Source organism: Lynx canadensis, chromosome D2 (genome assembly GCF_007474595.2).
Source record: "Lynx canadensis isolate LIC74 chromosome D2, mLynCan4.pri.v2, whole genome shotgun sequence".
NCBI classification, from domain to species: Eukaryota; Metazoa; Chordata; class Mammalia; order Carnivora; family Felidae; genus Lynx; species Lynx canadensis.
In genome coordinates this window covers 8,186,183-8,207,202 of record NC_044313.2, presented here as the reverse complement: position 1 = coordinate 8,207,202, position 21,020 = coordinate 8,186,183, and the positions used below count along the sequence as shown (strand labels likewise).

The 21,020-nt window shown below is 48.2% G+C and overlaps 1 protein-coding gene across 1 annotated transcript in view; it reads right to left on the bottom strand.

The window, feature by feature from the left end:
* CPXM2 (carboxypeptidase X, M14 family member 2) overlaps window positions 1-21,020 on the bottom strand; it is a 142,218-nt gene that overhangs the window by 69,659 nt on the left and 51,539 nt on the right. Inside the window, exon 4 of the mRNA XM_030335351.1 lies at window positions 15,325-15,464. Within this exon, the coding sequence (XP_030191211.1) occupies window positions 15,325-15,464 (140 nt within the window). The remainder of the gene's footprint in view (window positions 1-15,324; window positions 15,465-21,020) is intronic.

The window sequence follows — 21,020 nt, the reverse complement described above, 5'->3', positions numbered from 1 at the left end:
GCCTGGGTGGCTCAGCCAGTTGAGCGTCCAACTGTTGATTCTGACTCAAATCATGATCCTAGGGTCATGGGATCGAGCCTGGCATCAGGCTCTGTGCTGAGAGTGGAGCCTGCTTGAGATTCTGCCTCTCTCCCTCTGCCCCTCTCCCCTGCTCACTCGCTCTAAAATAGATAAAATGATTTTTTTTTAATTAAAAATACAGGGGCACCAGGGTGGCTCAGTCAATTTTAAGCGTCCGACCTAAGCCAGGTCATGATCTCGCAGTCTCGAAGTTCCAGCCCCGCATTGGGCTCTGTGCTCACAGCTCAGAGCCTGGAGCCTTCTTCAGATTCTGTGTCTCCCTCTCTCTCTGCCCCTCCCCCACTTGCACTCTGTCCCTGTCTCTCTCTCTCAAAAATAAACATTAAAAAAATTTTTTAATTAAAATAAAAAATTCCAAGCCCTCTTGCCCCAGGAAATGTAAATCAGTCTCCCAAATAATCTTTGATCAGAGAGAAAATAAAAATCAAAAGTAAAGAACATCTAGAATAAAACTTCTAATAAACATCTAATAAAACTTCATATGTCAGCAACTGCCCGGACAGAGTTAAGCAGTACTGGGCAGAAGTTTCTAGTCCTACAAGCAGACATCACTAAATAAGAAGGAGAAAAAGAAATGAATGAATGAAGAGTCCAACCCAGAGGGTTAATTGAATAATAAAATCTGAATAAAGCAAAAGGAAGGAATCTAAACAAATTATTGAATTCAAAAACAGAAAAATAGCAGAACTGATCAGTAATTCCAAGGAATGCTTGTTCTTTTTTTTAATTTAAATTTTAGTTAACACACAGTGCAATATTGGTTTTAGTGTAATTCAGTGATTCATCACTTACATACAAGTGCCCTCCGTAATGCCCATCACCCATCTAGCCCATCTCCCGCCCACCTCCCTCCATCAACCCTCAGTTTGTTCTCTATCATCAGGAGTCTCTTGTCATCTGTTTCCCTCTCTTCTCCCCACTCCCCTTCCCATATGTTCATCTGTTTGGTCTCTTAAATTCCGCGTATGAGTGAAATCCTATGGTACTTGTCTTTCTCTGATTGGCTTATTTTGCTTAGCATAATACATTCTAGCTCCATCCACGTTATTGTAAATGGCAAGATTTCATTCTTTTGATGGCTCACTAATATTCCACCATATATTATATCACATCTTCTTTTTCTATTCATCAATTGATGGATAGCTTGGCTATTGTTGATAATGCTGCTATAAACATCAGAGTGCACGTATCCCTTAGAATCTGTATTTTTGTGTCCTGTGGTTAAATACCTAACAGTATAATTGCTGAATTGTGAGATAGTTCTATTTTTAGTTTTTTGTTTTTTGTTTTTTTTTTTTTTGAGGAACCTCCATACTGTTTTCCAGGGTGGCTGCACCAGTTTGCATTCCCAGCAGCAGTGCGAAAGGGTTCCTCCTTCCCCCGCATCCTCGCCAACACCTGTTGTTTCTTGTGTTGTTAATTGTAGCCATTCTGACAAGTATGGGGTGGTATCTCAGTGTGGCTTTGATTTGTATTTCCCTGATGATGAGTGACATTGAGCATTTTTTCATGTGTCGGTTGGCCATCTGGATGTCTTCTTTGGAGGAGTGTCTGTTCATGTCTTCTGTTCATTTCTTTTTTTTTTTTTTCAACGTTTTTTTATTTATTTTTGGGACAGAGAGAGACAGAGCATGAACGGGGGAGGGGCAGAGAGAGAGGGAGACACAGAATCGGAAACAGGCTCCAGGCTCCGAGCCATCAGCCCAGAGCCCGACGCGGGGCTCGAACTCACGGACCGTGAGATCGTGACCTGGCTGAAGTCGGACGCTCAACCGACTGCGCCACCCAGGCGCCCCTTCTGTTCATTTCTTAACTGGGTTATTTGTTGTTTTGGATGTTGAGTTTGATAAGTTCTTAGATTTTGGATACTAACCCTTTACCAGATATCATTTGCAAGCATCTCTCATTCCATAGGCTGCCTTTCAGTTTTGTTGATTGTTTCTTTCACTGGCAGAAGCTTTGTATCTCGATGAAGTCTCAATAGTTCACGTTTACTTTTGTTTCCCTTGCATAATTGTTTAAAGGTTCATTTCTTCTGATCAGTGATTATTCTCATTATTTTGAAGTATTTGTCCATTTCCTTTTTTTTTCTTCATTAAAATATCTAACGCCTCCCTTAAAAAGGAGGAGAAAATGGTAAGATAGACAATGCACTGGGGCATCTGGGTGGCTCAGTCGGTTAAGCATCCAACTTTGGCTCAGGTCATGATCTTGTGGTTCATGAGTTTGAACCAGAGCCTGCTTAGGATTCTAGGTCTCGCTCTCTGCCCCTCCTCCACTCATGCTCGCTCTCTCTCTCTCTCTCAATAATAAATAAACATTAAAAAAAAGATAGACAATTCATTAAATACTCTAGTGAAGAAAAAAAAAAAAGGAAATGCACAAATATTTCAAAATAATGAGAAAATAATCACTGACCAGAAGAAACGAATCCTTAAACAACTGTGCTGAATCAAATGATATATTTCTAAACACAAGATTTCTAGGACAACAGAATTATCAAAACCGAGCAAAGAGACAGAAAATCTAAACAGCCGGAGCGCTGGTGCAGAAAGAAAGGCAGTCATAAAGCGCTCCCCACAAGCCCCTCTGAATGCTCGTGCCTGGATGTACTCAAAGCTGGGAAAGCAAGAAAATCTTCCCTCACTTGGAAGATTCGATACCGAAAATCAACAAGACTGCTCACCACAGAGGAAACTTTAACCTAATGCCACATATGAATATTGACGCAAAAATCCTAAATAAAATAGTTTGTAAACCCACCATTCGCATATGCTTAAAAGACATGAGATTCTCAGGTATAAATCTGATAAACACGTACTGAACGTGCAAGCGTAAAAAAAACCATAAACACTGACAAGGGAATCAAAGAAGTCTAATTAATGAGAAAAACATTCCCTGTTTGCGGACGAGAGGCTTTGGTAGAGCGAAGCTGCTCTCCAAGTTAATAGACAAGATTCACTACAATTCCTGTTGAATCCCATTTAGACTTTTTTATGGTATAAACAGTATTATTCTAAAATGATTATGGAAAGGTGAAGAAACTAGAATCGCTAAGACGATTCTGAAAAAGAATAAAGCAAGAGGAATCCATCTACCCTGTTTTAAGACATTGTACAGCTACAATACGATGGACGAGGAACAGACACACGGATCTGTGGAACAGAACAGAGAACCCAGAAATAAACCCACACAAACATGGCCAGCCGACTTTGAACAAAGGCGCAAGAGGAATTTCATGGCGGAGGGGACAGTCTTTTCAACATTTGGCGCAGAAGCAATTATGTGTCTATGTGCAATTACACACAATGAGGTTTAATGAGATAGGTCATTAAACCCCACGAAACCTAACACTTTATATAAGAATTAACTCAAAACGGGTCGCAGATTTAAAGGTAAAACGTAACACTATGAAACTTCAGAAGATAATACATGAGTAAGTCTTTGGGGTCTAGAGCTTAGTAAAGAGTTCTTCGACCTGACCTCAAAAAGCACAATCCATAAAGGAAAAAAAAAAACAAAAAAAAAAATCAATAGCGTATACTTGGCTGAAATTAAAACCTTGCTCTCTGAGAGCTTAACATGAAGCCAGGGTGAAAGGATTAAAAAATAAGCTGCGGACTGGGAGAAAATATTCGCAAACCGTTGATCTGACGAAAGACATAGCTGGAATTTACAAAGCCCACGACAGACAGGAATTTAGAGCGTCAAGCTGGAGGCCCTTCAGCTGGTATCTTAGTCCCCGTGGGCTGTTAGAACCAAACACCACGGACTGGGTGGCTTATAAATAACAGAGATTTATTACTCCCAGTTCTGGAGGCTGGGACGTCTGAGACCAGCCCCCGGGCGCCAGTGGTCACAGATTTTCCTTACACCCTCCCCACGGAAGAAGGGGCTGGGGAGCTTGGTGGGGCCTCTTTTATAAGGGCGCTAATCCCAAGCATGGAGGCTCCCCCTCATGACTTAATCGATTCCCAAGGGCTCCACCCACAAATACTATCATATCACGTGTTAGGATTTAGCATATACACTTCGAGAGGCATACCAACATCCAGGCCGTAGCAGCTGGGGAAAGTATGGAAAAGAAATAATGCGGGGACATTATTCTAGTGGCCACTGGAGAATGAGTCTGATCAGTTACACCTATGCCAAAACACCAGTCCAAAATACAATGACTCCAAGATTTCAATGTAGAAATCGAAATCATAAATGTGCTCAAAGAAAACATGGGGGAAACCACGCACGTTCTCAGAAGGGCGATGCCTTTACAAGGAGGTCATAAACCTTAAGACACTGATTATATTAACCATGTACAAATTCAAAGTTTTTGTACAACAGAGGGGGCCAAGGGACAAGGAAGGGAGTGACTGGGGACAACAGGAGTGGCTCAAATCACAGTCAAATAACTAGTTTTGGGTGGCCACAGGGTAAGATCCGAGGCACCCCGGGGGGTCTACCACAGTGGGCCTTCACGACAATCGGCCTTGCTGGTCAGATTCTTCTCTCTTTCCACCTCACAAGAGAGAGAATCTCCCCACATCCTCACCAACAAGCACCACCCGCCCCAGCAAACAGCACTGGCAAATGAGTGAAGTCAGTCGGGAAAGGGACCATTAATAACCCACAACCCTAGCTGTAAGGAGCACTAGGTGTCGTCCACTTTCTCAGACAAGTAGAGAGAGCCCCGTGAAATCCCTTTTCAGTCAGAGAAGGAAGGGCCCAACAATCTCTCAGTCTTTAGGCCAATTTCTGCTGGAACCGTGGCGGGGGGGGGGGGGAGGCTGGCAGCTTCCTCTTCCTGTCCGTCACCTCCTTGACAGAGCTTTGCAGGCTCAAATCCAAGCTGCGGCCAACCTATAACTCTGGGCAAGACCACCGCTCCCCCGAGGTCTAAACTTGTCTTTTGTAGCATCTTGAAAATAAAGGTGGGGGGGCAGGGGGGAAGCGTTGCCTTTTCTCTACAATAGGCATCTGTCTACTCCCAGCACTCAAGAACACAGACACGGCTTTCTTGTTCTCCCCCTCCTTCCGGAACCACAGTGACGCAGTTAAATGGTGTGCTACTAGGGGCGCCTGGGTGGCTCAGTCGGTGAAGTAACCAACTCTGACTCAGGTCATGATCTCATGGTTCATGAGTTCGAGCCCTGTGTTGGGCTCCGTGCTGACAGCTCAGAGCCTGGAGCCTGCTTCAGATTCTGTGTCTCCTTCGCTCTCTGCCCCTCCCCGACTCATGCTCTGTCTCTGTCTCTCAGAAATAAAACATTAAAAACATTTAAATGGTGTTATATGCTCAGCACAGACAAATGCTGCATGCTGAAAAATCAGCTCACTGATTATTAGATTTTTTCAGTTGGGACCAGTTACCATGGCCTTTTGCAAACGCAGACCACAGGAGAGAGTGTTATAAACTTAGAAATAGTATCTAGTTTTCCATTACCTCCAGCAAAAAATGTCTACCAGGATGAGCGAGGGAAAATACCACTCTGGAGGCCAAGCCCAATCGAGTTGGGTAGAGGACGATGCAGTTCCTAGCTAAGAAACTCCACAGCAGAAAACTGAAAGTAAAAAGAAAATATTTAAAGTCCTTTAAATCTGAAAGAGTCACTCAAGAGACCAAGAGAAAAAGGAACCAAAGAAATAGCTCACAGGAATCCTCAAAATTAGAAGATGGGCACCTGGGTGGCTCAGTCGGTTAAGCATCCGACTTCGGCTCAGGTCATGATCTCGTGGTCTGTGAGTTCGAGCCCCACGTCGGCCTCTGTGCCGACAGCTCAGAGCCTGGAGTCTGCTTCAGATTCCGTGTCTCCCTCTCTCTCTGCCCCTCCCCTGCTCATGTTCTGTCTCTCTCTGTCTCTCTGTTTCTGTCTCTGTCTCTCTCAGAAATAAAAATGTTAAAAATAATTAAAAAAAAAATTAGAGAGAAGAGAGTTGGCTTCCACCCCGCTCCGCGAGAACGGTGTCGAGCCCGGAACTTCCTGGCCGGCTCCGCCTGGCACTGACCTCACGTCAGGGGGCAGAGCCGTGGGGTGGCCAGGCCACATGAGGGCTTGCGGGGGCCCGAGAAACTTTCGCCTCCATGGGTGCTGTTGGTTTCCCACTGCAGACTTAGCGGTTTCCAGCTATGCATTTATTATCTTACAGTTCGGGAGGGCAGAATTTCTGAGATCAGGGTGTCGGGCAAGGGCCGGGTATCTCCTGGAGGCTCCAGGGAGGAATCTGTTCCGTTGCTTTTCCAACTTGTAGAGGCCACCCCCATTCCCTGCTCGGGGCCCCTTCCTCCACCCGCAGAGCCAGCCCCAGCTGCTGCGCCGCTCGCTGTGTCTTGTGCCTCCCCCTTCCGCTGTCAAGGACCGCCGCGTCTGCACCGGGCCCGCCCAGGCAACCCAGGGTCACGTCTCTATTTGTGGGTCAGCCGATCAGCAACCTCAAGTCCATGTGCGACCCTGAGGCCCGTGTGCCTTGGAACCTCGCACCTTCTCAGATTCTTGGGACTCGACGTAAACATCTGCGCCGGCTACTCTCCTGCTGACCACAGGCCACTTGCTTCCTCCATAAAAACAATTTTCAAGCCATGTTTTTTTTTGACTGCATTGGTACAGAGGTGAACACAGTAACATGATATATTTGAATGTTTTCTTTGACCTCAACGTTCCTTTCTTTTTTTTCCAGGTTGTACAAGAGGTTAAACACGTTCACGGGCCCCTAAAGGTCACAAGGCCCCTGGCACCGTGTCTGACAGGTAAGTGGGCCCTGGGTGTGGCCAGCAACGCCCTCTGGCCCCCCGGCGTCCACAAGTGCTCAGAAGCACACAGGAGCCCATTCACGGGGCTTGAGGCCTCAGGGTGCAGGAGAAAATCGTGAGTAATAGCGGGGAGAAGGAGGGGAAGGGCAGAAAGCACAGGTATGTTCACGACGAGGCAGAGAGAGATAATCAAGCTGTGTGTGCTCTCCAAGCCTCAGTGTTCTCATCCACACAATGGGGACAAGAAAGGGACCTTCCCGACAGGTACTGAGAGGCACCCAGTACGGTGATGCCAAGTGCTCTGCAGCCCCGGCACAGGGAAGCGATGTCATTTTACTTCAAGAAATTTCCTGCCGGCCAAATCCATTTCTACAAAATACAGACGTGTCAGAGGAGTATTTTCACAAAATGCCAGGCTCTGCTTAGCTGCAACGTGACTGATCCAGTTCTAACGTCTTTCCTGGGTGCCCTCCGGGGACACGGGAGGTCCAAGCTATCAATGGCTAGGGGGGGGGGCTCCCAGGAAGGGGCAGTGAGATGTTGACTTCGTAAATAACAGCAGCCACGGCCCACTGTGCCCCCGCTGTGTCCCGAATGTGCCGGTCCATTCTGAGGCCATCTGCGTCTCACTGAACATGCACAACAAGCTGAGAGGGAGTCGTCACCTCTCCTTACAACACCAGGAGGCTTGGAATCGCCAGGAGCCCACCTGGACCACCCACCCACCTACTCTGGGCTGGGGGTGGCCGTCCAGCCTCTGGATGGGAGAGAATCAGGACGTGATCTGAGCAGTTTCGAATGATGCAGCAGGAGGGGCGGTCACTGAGACCTTCCCTCTGTTGGCTGGTACAACCTAGCACTTGGGGGCTCAGTGGCAAACAACAGCCAGGTCCTGCCTGCTGTCCGGGAGTGACATCAGTGCAAGTAACAACAAATAAATAGGTAATCAAATAAAGCCAAGTGGGGTCACAGAGCTACTGAGAGTGCGTTTCAAAAGAATGATCAGGAAAAAAAAAAGCCTCTGATGCAAGAGGGTTGAACTTTCAGACAGAGAGAATGGTACGTGCAAAGGCCCTGAGGCAGGAGCATGCTTGCTTCATCTGTGGAACAGAGGAGGCTCCTGCTAGGAGTGCAGTCAGACAGACAGTGCGAGCCAATCCACAAAGGCTGTGTGGGCCAGGGGTAGAAGCATTATGTGAGCTAAGCAGGGGTGGGGCCCCCTCTACCAGGAAACAGATGAGAAAAAGATGAGATGTACCCAGCAGCCTTCTGGAGGGTTTCCTGGGGGGAAGTCACAGCTCAGGGGGACCGAGGACCCCTGAGTAAAGCAGGGTGGAAGTTCCAGCCCCAGGAAGGAGCTCGAGAGTTGTTTCCATTTCAAAGCTGTTACCTCCAAGAGCCTGTTTCTTGAGTCATCGGCACCCAGAAAACCTAGACGACCATGCAAACCGTTAAGTGAGAGTTCGTTTGATTCAAACAACCCTCCCTGCGTGGTGGAAACAGAACATGAAATGAAGAAATGATTGCATTGCCAGGCCCTCTATTTGAACTTGGTCGAGGTTTCATTAAAACCCCTCCATCTCGTGCCAAACTCAGCAATTCAAAGACTGTCAGTTTCCAAAGAAGTTAGAAAGGTGTTCGGAAACTTGTGCCTTCCCAGCCCTCCCCCCCCCCCCCCCCGGAAGGTGCCAGACATTTCATGTGGCCAGGAAGGAAGGAAGGAGGCCCGGTACCGCGCATTCTGAAAACACACACTCTCTCTCCCCCAAGAAGCCAGGAGGTGATTGATGGAGGGCTGGCCAGCCTCCCCTCAAGCTCTGTGCCAGGGGCCGCCGGGTGCCCCTCTGCGCCCCTGGCCCCAGCCCCCTGTGCTGCGTCGCTCTGCGCCCTGGTGGCCCGGACCCCAAACCCCGGGGGACGAGGGAAGCATGAAGGCCGAGGTCGGCCCTCTGGGAGCAGAAAACAAGATGAACTGAAGATTAAGGGAGGGGCTGGGTGGACACTTCCCGCTGGGAGCCGGGGGTCCAGCCGCTGGGCAGATCCCGGGCCAGGCAGGTGTTGGAGCGGTTCCCTCTCCAACCCCGTCTCCGGATGCACACCCTCCAGCAGCGTCTCTCCTTAGCTCTGCCTCTTCTCGCGCTCACTTTTGCTTCTCGCCAGACCCCACCATCTCCTCACCTCTCCTGAGCTCGGGTCCAGCGCGTCCCAGACATTCTCCCAACAGGGATGGCAGTGGGGGCCAGCCTGCAGCCTCGAGACTTCCAGACGCCCACTCCTCTCCGACCCCCGGCTCGCTCACATCCCCCACCCCGCCCCCGGGCCCCAGCTGATCACCCCCACTGCCCCTGTGGACTTTTCAGATGACCACTGTCTTCCCGGCCAAGCTCGCGTCCACTTCTGAAGCCTCATTTTCCCCTAGTGGCTCCTTGAACTTGCTCTGAACTTCCAGGGAATCAGCCCTCTGCCTCTTCCCCCGCCAGCCCTGGCGCTGACCCTCACACCCCTCCTTCCAAATGCGCTCTGTGCCCTGCCAGCTCCCGAAATGCCCTTGTCCCTGCACCTCCTCCAGCGGCTCGGCCATCGACTCTATCGCCCCCTAGTGGAGAAAGCGCCAGCCGTGCCAGGTGGGACGGGTCCAAGCCTATGAGCTCCAGACCACCCGCTGAGCCTCTGAGGGCCCTCCCTGTCCTCTTGTGGCCAACCCCTAGAGCCGCACACTCACTGTCTGCAGAGGACCCCGCCGATCTGCCCCACCGGCCACCATGCCCCTCCTGCGAACACAGCTCTTCCCAGGGCAGAAAGGGGGAACGGGCCTTTCCCTGGCCTTGCCTTCCTCCTGGGTTGGGCACCTACTTCAGCTGCTCCTCTCCTTCACCATCAGAACTGTCCAGAACCATCAGCGGAGGCCCACATTCAGAACCTTTGCTACAGCTTTCCACGGACAAACAGAAAGCCAGCCCCTTAGGCTGGGGCTGTGTCTCCACCTTCTTTGTGTCCTTGGTCACAAGCCTGGCTCCCAGCCTGGCTCCGTTCATCTGGCTCTGATTAGCCTGACCTGCTGTTTAAAAAATTCAGCCGCCCAGTCAAACCCCTCCCAGCCATCACCTTACAAACTCATCAGTCAGACTGCTACCTCACTCTTGAGGACACATTCACAGACTCTCCAGAGAATGAGAATCGTTTTGTTTGGTTAAGCAAGTAAAACTTAAAACCTCGGCTATTTTTAAACTGCCTGTATTTCGCCCATGTCGTTTACAGCAGCTATCCACCTCCGGCAGAATAATTAACTTTCCAGCCATCACACCGGTTGTGATTGTAGCACCCATAGGTCTAATATACTTTCTGAGATTAGGGAAATTAAAGATTAGCTTTTTTAAAATTTTTTTAATGTTTACTTATTTTTGAGGACAGAGAGAGAGAGAGCATGAGCAGGGGAGAGGCCAGAGAGAGGGAGACACAGAATTTGAAGCAGGCTCCAGGCTCTGAGCTGTCGCACAGAGCCCAACGCGGGGCTCGAACTCACAGGACCGTGAGATCACGACCTGAGCCGAAGTCGGACACTTAACCGACGGAGCCACCCAGGCGCCCCAAAGATTAGCTTTTATTAATATGGAGACGTTTCACTAAATTGCAGGGTGGTGGAGAAGGAATAATTTCTACTGGTGAAACATACAAATGATCAATATCATAAAAACAGTTATATTTATTACTTTCAAATGGCCCAAATAATTTGAAAAATTATGAAACCGAGAATCACAGCTTTTCGTCCACCGGATTACGAACTGGTTGCAGGCCACGACCCTAAAGCCTTGCGACCTGCCATATCATCCTTCACATCTGTGTCATGCATCTGATAACAGCTCTCCCATCCCCCACCCCTCGTCAACAGGCATGTTGTGGTATGCCAGTGGACTCCGTTCACATACGGGATTTTTCCACCAGACTGAAAAGCTCCCTGCAGGCAGGCCACTTTCTGCTCACCTCATATCCCTAGTGCTTAGCACAGAATGCCTCAAAACAGACGAATCCATGAACACACAAAGAGAATGTCAGAAACATATAAGATTATGGATGTTCACTTAAAAATACCAATCAAGAAAGTCCTGCAGATGGAAAGTATGAATAGCATTCTTAAGTGTACACATATTGTAACTCCAAAGTGCTCCTACATTTATTTCAACAACCAGACAGAAGCCATTTCTAAACAGCAGGATCCATCTGGCCCCGACCTCAAGGAGCCCGCAACTCCTTGCCCTTCCATTTCTAAAACACTCCCAACCAAAATGTGATGGATGCTCTGAGATTAGGGGATGTTCTGCAGGCTCAACTAGAAAACTCAAGTTCTAATTCCAACGCTGCCTTTGTTTGTCTGGTTTGAATTCCACATCTCCCCTCCACCCGGGCCAGATTCAGGAAGTGGCCACGAGCCTTTCAGGAAGCTGGCCCAGTTGTAACCCGCACAGAAGCACCCTCGGGCTGTCCGGGATTCTTGCTGCCAGAGATACTTGGATGAAGGCATCCTCCAGGGCTGCTCTGACAAGGGGCGAGGGGAGGGCCAGGCAGGCACCGCTCCCCTCCACCCCCCCAGATTCACACAGAGCAGCCTCACCTCTCTCTATTTTCTAAACGTTTCTGTAGCTAAAAATAAAGCTTGAAAGCCACTCTCCTAAATAAAACCCAAAGAGGTGCGGAGGGAAGAAAGTAAAGTTTACCGAGCTCTTAGTATGTGCAGGGTAATTTTTTTTTTTTTAAGGTTTATTCATTTTTCAGAGACAGAGAGACAGAGCGTGAGCAGGGGAGGGGCGGAGAGAGAGGGAGACAGAATCCGAAGCAGGCTCCAGGCTCTGAGCTGTCAGCACAGAGCCCGACTCGGGGCCCGAACTCACAGACGGTGAGATCGTGACCTGGGCTGAAGTTGGACGCTCACCAGACTGAGCTGCCCAGGCGCCCTGATGTGCAGGGTAATTTTAAAACAGTGTAACAATTTATCTGACTTCCATGCATCTTTATCAGTGGGAGAACAGTTCCCTTCTTTCAGGCAGCAGACTGAAGCTCGGAGAAGAGAAAATTCATAACCAACAAGAGTCAAGAGCTGTGACGAGACTCCAAAGCCACCCTGTTGGGGGTGCCATCCTCTCTAGAAATCGTCACTCCTCAATCTCCCGCGTCCCCTTCCCTCTCCCTAGTCCCATTTTCAAGCTTGCTCTCAGTCACTGACACTCGCAGATGAATGAACTCATTACTGTGCCCTGTGAACGAACCTTTGTCCATTTGTTACTTCCTAACAATATTCGTTCATTAAAAAATCATTACTCGAGCATCTAAGAGAAGCCTGGGACTGGGCAAAATGACCAGGTATTACCTCTAGCATCCAGGTGCTTCCAGACTAGCAGGGAGAAACACAGAAGCCCGTAAAGAGAAATATTAAAAATGGCCCCAGAGACGCCTGTGTTGGGAACAGTGTGCGGGGAGAGGGAAAGAGGGACACCTGCTGTCTTCTTCACTGTTCATATTTGATGGTTCCTCTTGCTGACATGTTTTCTGGTCATACTGGGACACATCCCAGTGCTTCCAGCATTATTCATTAACAAAATGAATGAGTTTCATTCATCCTCCTGGGGGGAGGGGGCAAGCTTCAGACACCAGAACATATCTTTGTCCCACTTCTTCTTCAGTCTTTGGTGCAGACCATCCTGTTCTGGGTGGTAAGGCAAAGTGAAACCCACCGCATTTCTTTCCATTGTCCTTGAAGAACAATTTGACTTGAAATACATTTAGACATTTAAAAAGAAAAAGACTCTTAAAAGCAGTTCTATCCCTTGTCTTAGCCCTCTAAGATATTCCTCTTCTAGGCTAAGCCAAAGAAAGATCTTGTTCTACGGCCGTTTCTTGTTCACCCCAAATGCTCTTGTGTCCTTGATGCGATGGGAACGTGAGTGTTATTCCTATCCTGCTCTGTCCTTCCAATCCAATAATAAATCAACTACAGGATTTCTAATGACAGCGGTTAGACAGGTTAATATCCAAGCATTAAGGTAAAATCCCTTCGCTGATCCCTATGCATAATCTCAGATCAGTCTTTCTCTCCAAGTTTCTGTTCCGAGTTGAGCCATTCAACATTCCCTTCCCCCAAATTCTCGCCTTTCAGAATCTGAGCAGTGAAAACAATTGTCATGGTAATAAGCTGATTACAGCCCAATGCGCCCCACAGAGCAAAAATCATCGTTACCAGCATACACACAAGCACTGCTAAAAAGCAAGCGGAAAAAAAAAGAAAATGCGCTACACAAAAACAGCACAAACACACGACCGAATGCTGTCAAAATGCACAGATTATCCCAGCTCTGGAAATGTATTTGAAGGAAATAATTGGAAGGAAGAAAAAAGTATGAAAATTCTTTCTTGCAAAATGGTATGGGATACCAGAACACTGAGAAGGTGACAGAGGTAGGGCTGGGTAAATTACAGGCTATGAGAAATGATCATTGTGACGTCGGAGTAACAGTGGGGAAAAATGCTTGGATATGTTTTTAAGTTAAAATAACATAATTGCATATGTAGTAGGATTACACATGCGTAAAAAAAAAAAAACTATGTCTAAGGGTGGTGGAATCGTGGGTAATGTTTTAAAATGATGCTAGATGTGATAATATCGTCTTTACAATAAAAAAAAAAGCTCAGAAGGAAAACAGATGATGAGTCATTGCCTGATCATTGTCACCATGTAAGAAAGTCCCCTCTACAGTGACAATGACAGGCAGTTAAATACGAGCACAGATGCCAGGCTCCCCTCTCTTATCCTGGTTTATTTATTCCTGTTGACCTTTCCGGGGATTAAAAATTAATCTAATCAACAAATTACAGACACATTGTACGTGACCGCCAAGAGGTAACTAGCAAACACTGAAATGAAATCCGAGAGTGTGGTACAGACAGGGAAGTTGAAGCGGGTAGGGTGGGAGGGGTCTTAGCTGATGAGACCAGTTTCCTAATGTCACCGCGCGAGGCATTCGTGCCCTTGGCTTCTCAGTTTGTAGGCGGATGTTAGAGGCACTTGAAAACTTTTGCTTAAATTCGGAAAGCACTCAAGATCCCGTGGACCCTGCTTTGCCCTGCCCAGCCCCCAGTCTCCGTGTGCCTGCTGTCTACACGGCTGGAGACACAGGACAGCCCCAGAGATGCAGCCCCGCTTTGGTCTCTACAACCAGCCCTGGGTTGAGGCAGGGACGTTGTTTCATATTTTCCGTGCACGTTGCTTTTGCACATACGTTTTTTCGTTACCGTAGTAAAAATACATAACAAAATGGATCATTTCAACCGTTTTTTAAGTGTACAATTCAGGGGCATCAAGCACGTTCACATCGCTGTGCAACGGCCACCTCCATCCACCTCCAGAACTTTTCAGCACCCCAAACTGAAACTCTAGTACCCGTTTAGACAATAACACCCCGTTTCCCCTCCCCCAGACCCTGGCCTCCACCATCCCACTTTCGGCTCTGCGAAGCTGACTACTTAGGAACCTCGTGTAACCGCAATCACATTTGCCCTTTCGTGACTGGTTTATCCCACTTGGCATCACGTCCTCAAGATTCAGCCATGGTATAGCAGGTGTCAGAATGTCCTCTCTTTCTGGGGCGCCTGGGTGGGTCAGTCAGTTAAGCGTCCGGCTTTGGCTCAGGTCACGATCTCACAGTTCCTGGGTTCAAGCCCCGCATCGGGCTCTGTGCTGACAGCTCAGAGCCTGGAGCCTGCTTCGGATTCTGTGTCTCCCTCTTGCTCTCTGTCCCTTCCCCACTAGTGCTCTCTCTCTGTCTTCCAAAAATAAATAGATGTTAAAAAAAATTAAAAAAGACAAAAAGAATGCCCTCCCTTTTTAGGGATGAGTAATGTCCCACCGTATGTATGTACCACGGGACAGAGAGCCTACCTCTCTTGGGATCCCCATCAGATCATCTCGTTGTTGACCCAGCCTTGGGCCCAAGCTCAAATGGGCTCCATCTCGTCCTCAGGCCTCACCCCGCTGCTCCTTCACGTCCACTGCTTCTCCAGTAGTTCCTCTATTTGGGAACCTCCCTAGGCTTCCAGTCCTTCTCAGACTCTAAAGGGTTCACGCCTTCTACTCCCAAACAGTGGCTTGGACCTGTTACCTATAACTCACTTCTTGTTCAGAGTTCCCACCTCGGGCTGTCAGGGTACGAGTAATCCATCACAGATCCAAGATGGCAGCCGCCTGCCTAGGCTGCACTGTTGTAACGATACCTTGGTCTACTCAGCGTAACCTGCTGGGTGGGTCCCTCCCTCTGTTCTTGTACAGGGGACAATGTCATTTCCAGAGATGCCTGTGTCCACAGCAAGCCCAGCATCCTGTCCACATTCCGATTTTCTTCCTTTCTATTGCTTATCGTCAGGTACTTCTCTGCGTCTTCCTGTCTCTGTCCAAACCCTAGAGTATTAGACCCAAGGCATGGAGTCGACAAAAGCACAGGTCCATCCACACTTACAGCCAAAGTGAGTTCCTTCCTTGAGTGATGACACCAGTGAATTTGGTCAGACGTCTAGCATCGACTTCAATCCACTGATGGAGGTCATTCCTTCCTGCACACCACGCCCCATCATAAAAATCATTTTCGTTAATACCTGCCTGGAAAGAAAGAGACATGTTCTTCAGAAAGACCCAGAATCAATGAATATGTTCATGAGATTTGGGGGGGGGGGTTGATGGGCAGAAAAGAATGAGCAGGGGATAAAGAAAAAAAAAATACTATGCCCTGAACACTCCTTATTCTAAATCATAAAATGGGATTGCTTATTATTAACAAGTTGGAAATATTTCAATATGATATGTCCTCTTCTTGCCCAGTGTGGAAGAGGAAATTTAATGAGCTCGCCCATTACTCATGCACCCACCAGGCACAGACTGCCTCCTACGAACCAGCCTACACATGCCAGGTGCGGGAATACAAAGGTGAATCGTCCCCTCCAGAACCTCACCATCCAGGCAGGAAGAAAGACATGAAAACAGATGAATTAGAACACAATGGGGAATGTGTTATTTCAGGAAGCAGAGCAAACTGCTACAGCAGCATTTAAGGATAATGACTAACTTGGTCTGGTGGAGACCAGGATAGAGGTGATAACTGAGTTGGGTGTTGAAGGGTAAGTGTATCTAGTGAATGTGTATGCATTGGCATTTAAGTCACTTGATGCGTGAGTTTAGCTCCTATGGCTACCAAAGATTCTTTTGATCTGAATCTACAAGGTAGGTGACATTCTGCTCTGGAATTTTCCTATATTATTACCATTTCAAGAGAGAATTCTCGTGACGAAAGAAAGAAGAAAAGAAAGAAAGAAAGAAAGGAAAGAGGAAGGAAGGAAGGAAGGAAGGGAAGGAAGGAAGGAAGGAAGGAAGGAAGGAGGGGGAGGAAGGAAGGAAGGGAAGGAGGAAGAAAAGAGAGAAAGAAAGAAAGAAAGGGGGGAAATAGAAAGAAAGATAAGAAAGAAGAGAAGGAATATTGGAGGGAGGGGCACGGAAGGAAAAGGGAGTGGAAGGAAGGAAGGAAACGAAATAGAACATCTGAACTAAGTGAGGCTTCCTAATTTACTAAGACCCTTTCAATATGAACCCTATGGCTTTTTCTATAGCTATTACACAAATAAGTACTCAGATGAGAAAAAAAGTCTAAATGGGATTTAAAAGATAGGCCAGCCCATCTTTCCCATCTGAGCACTTTTCAGCCTGAATTCTGGGGCAGCCTTACTGCTAATGGGCATCAGTGATGTGGAACTCACAGTCCAGCTACAGCACAGGAACAACGTGGCCAAGGGGTCCGCAAGTGGAACCCTACCATCACTGCGCTGGCTAACATCGGTCTCGTATCAGGACCGAACCACATGTGTGCACTGTCACCCCCTCCTCAAACAATCCTGAAAGAGCTTTGAGGGCAAATGTCAGAATACTCGCCTCTCGTGGCCTCCTCAAAGCACCACGATCTCAAATGAAGGTGAACGGAAACACCCATCCGTCCACGCTCTCCAGAAACCCAAGCTCTCAATCAACCGGCACCTCGGGTCTGATGGCATATGGGGCGTTTGTGCCAAGGACCCGGAGGTGCCGCCACGTTCTGCCTTCCAGAACCCCCAGGGAATGGCTAAATCTTGCAAGTGGGTGTTATGTGCTTCGGCCGGCCTTGCTGAAGTCACAGGGTGTGAATGTCTGAAGCTCTCGTTTCCCAGAGGTTCTAGCCAACCAGGGGGCCACTGCCCCAGGAAACGTAATGAGCTCCCCTATAATGGGGCTCTCAGGACACAGTCCCCCTACTTCTTCACCCAAGGCAGGTATCCTGTCTAGGACCGAGACCTGGAGCACGTCAATACCTACAATACTGCCACGTAGCTTCCTTCAGGAAACCGTAACACTTAGTTGGTATCGGGCTCCTCTCTTCTCATAAACAGCCCACGAGACTGGCATTGATTTCATTTCCTTTCTTTTTTTATGTTTATTCATTTTTGAGAGACAGAGCATGAGCAGGGAGGGACAGAGAGAGAGAGAGGGAGACACAGACAATCCAAGCAGGCTTCAGGCTCTGAGCTGTCAGCACAGAGCCCAACGCAGGGCTCGAACCCACGGACCGCGAGATCATGACCTGAGCCGAAGTCAGACGCTTAACCGACTGAGCCACCCAGGCGCTCCTGATTTCATTTCTCAACATTCACCTTCACTGTGCCTCTACTACCTGGCCCGGGGGACGGGAATGTAAAGGGGGAAGACATGTGCAGCCCGGCCCTCTTGGTGCTCAGAACAGGCAGACGGGCTGAAGTCCACACACGCGGCTCGCGTTCTGGTCCTGGCATCTCCAAGTCAACCGCCGCACAAAGTGCGGGTGAGGGGCTCGTGCTCTAAAGTCCCCCTGCCGGGTGGGAATCCCAGCTCCGCCATTTGCACCCTGTATACACCCCAGCAATGCGCCTAAAAGCCCCGTGCCTCAGTTTCCCCATCTGCTACAACGGGGGCAATGATCCTTTCTCCCTGAGGGTGCCGATGGTGATTACAAGAGGCCCTGGCACGCCGTGTGGGCTCAATAAATGTTACCTCACATAAGGGAGCCCTCAACAAATGTCATCAGTACAAAGCAAGGACTGTTTGGCACATTACGGAAATACGGGTGCTTTACGAATCGCTTCACACTTTGTGAAATTACGAGGAATTACAACGCTCTTCTGGGCACTTGCGGTCACACTTTCTACACCGTCAAACATCCCGAATAGGGTCAGAAAATCTGAAGAAAGAGGAGACTCAGAGTCTGAGGTTCTCAAAAGGAATCCACGTTGCCACTGCCCCCCCCCCAGGGGTTTTTGGCAATGTCTGCGACTATTTTTGGCTGTCACCACTGGGAGAAGTGGGAGCTACTGATGACTAATGGGCAGAGGCCAGGGATGCCGCTGACCACCCTGCAACGCGCAAGACAGCCCCCGCCACAAAGAAGCGCCTCGGCCCAAATGTCACTGGTGCCAAGACAGGGGACACCTGGTCGTGGGCTGAGCAGACAAGAACAGAGCTGCTACGGAACCTGGGATTTTCACCCCGAGAGAATCACAGAAATTTGGGGGAGCTCTCCCTGCGCTATCCGACCAAAGCCTACTTGGCAGATAGTTGGCATTCGATTTTAGGCTCCTGGCTTTGCCAGCCTGGATATTCTGCCTCTGCTGCCGATGTCAGTTCTTCCTGAGCATACCGGACAGTCTGCTAAATGCGGTAACGGTGTCAGGGGACCGGAGGGCCCTTTCTGACTCGCTGACTCATACGGAAGTGACAGCTCCCTCTGCAAAGTCGATGATGAATTTATGAAGCAAGCTCCTGGCAGAATTCAGCGAGAGAGGAGGTGCCAGCCCGAGAAGCGTCACCAAAACACAGCACAGCGCAACCCGGGATATCAGCATGAGGTCAGAGAAACCAACAGAAGGCTACATCCGTCCTTTTCTGTTTAAAAACGCAGGAAAGGGATGTCCGGGTGGCTCAGTCGGTTGAGCGTCTGACTTCAGCCCAGGTCATGATCTCGTGCTCGTGGGTTCAAGCCCCGTGTCGGGCTCTGTGCTGACAGCTCGGAGCCTGGAGCCTGGATTCCGAGTCTCCCTCTCTCTCTGCCCCTCCCCCCACTTGCCTTCTGCCTCTCTTTGTCTCTCAAAAAATAAAATAAAATGTTAAAAAAAATTTTTTTAGATAAAAATGCAGGCAATCCCTCATAAATTTTGGAGGCATTTCTACCAGAAGTTGTTGAAATAAAAAGTGGGTTTCCTTAAAGTATAAGCTAGTCTTGAAAACACCATTAAGATGGAATGATAATTTGTACTACAGGGCCAAATAAGTTAAGAACTAATGTAATTTTCTCTAGGCAATTAGGTCATACACGTCATTTATTTACCTTAAAAAAAAAAAAAAACCACCATTGCATCTAATAGACTAAGTTTTGCTTACGATGAATGTCAACATTATTAAATCCATATCATTTTGGATAGTCCCTGGTGTGGTGAGGACCTGCAGGGCACTTCCCCTGTGCTGTGGTGTATAACTGGAGTTGGTGGGCGGGGCTGCAGTCCGTCCTGATGTCTGCCCCCAGCCCACCGCTGGGGCCACAGTCAGACTGGTGTGTGCCTTCTCTTCCCCTCTCCTAGGGGCGGGATTCACTGTGGGGTGGCGTGGCCCGTCTGGGCTACTTGCACACTGCCAGGCTTGTGATGCTGGGGATCTGGCGTATTAGCTGGGGTGGGAAGGCAAGGTGCACGGCGGCGGGGGGGGGGGGGGGGCAGGCTTAGCTCGCTTCTCCTTAGGTGATCCACTTCAGGAGGGGCCCTGTGGCAGCCGGAGGGAGTCAGATCCGCTGCCGGAGGTTTGGCTCCTCAGAAGCACAGAGTTGGGTGTTTGCGCAGAGCGAGCAATTTCCCTGGCCGGAACCGGTTCCCTTTGGGATTACTGGGACCTTATGAAGATAAAAAGCTTCTGCACAGCAAAGGAAACAACCAACAAAACTAAAAGGCAACCAACGGAATGGGAAAAGATATTTGCAAATGACATATCAGACAAAGGGCTAGTATCTAAAATCTATAAAGAGCTCACCAAACTCCACACCCGAAAAACAAATAACCCAGTGAAGAAATGGGCAGAAAACATGAATAGACACTTCTCTAAAGAAGACATCCAGATGGCCAACAGGCACATGAAAAGATGTTCAGCGTCGCTCCTTATCAGGGAAATACAAATCAAAACCACACTCAGGTATCACCTCACACCAGTCAGAGTGGCCAAAATGAACAAATCAGGAGACTATAGATGCTGGAGAGGATGTGGAGAAACGGGAACCCTCTTGCACTGTTGGTGGGAATGCAAATTGGTGCAGCCGCTCTGGAAAGCAGTGTGGAGGTTCCTCAGAAAATTAAAAATAGACCTACCCTATGACCCAGCAATAGCACTGCTAGGAATTTATCCAAGGGATACAGGAGTACTGATGCATAGGGGCACTTGTACCCCAATGTTTATAGCAGCACTCTCAACAATAGCCAAATTATGGAAAGAGCCTAAATGTCCATCAACTGATGAATGGATAAAGAAATTGTGGTATATATACACAATGGAGTACTATGTGGCAATGAGAAAAAAATGAAATATGGCCTTTTGTAGCAACGTGGATGGAACTGGAGAGTGTAATGCTAAGTGAAATAAGCCATACAGAGAAAGACAGATACCACATGGTTTCACTCTTATGTGGATCCTGAGAAACTAAACAGGAACCCATGGGGGAGGGGAAGGAAAAAAAAAAAAAAAGAGGTTAGAGTGGGAGAGAGCCAAAGCATAAGAGACTCTTAAAAACTGAGAACAAACTGAGGGTTGATGGGGGGTGGGAGGGAGGGGAGGGTGGGTGATGGGTATTGAGGAGGGCACCTTTTGGGATGAGCACTGGGTATTGTATGGAAACCAATTTGTCAATAAATTTCATATATATAAAAAAAAATAAATCCATATCAAAGAGAAAACCTGATATCACCCATTTAAGATCCAATGGGAATTTTCTGTTTCAAGATGATAGAAATGTGGATTTTATTGTGTTCTTTTCTCAAAAGTTCCCCCAAGGAAAACAAGATAAAGAAAGACAAGCTTGATCTCTGACAAAATGAGAAGACATTTATAATCTCCTAATTATAATAT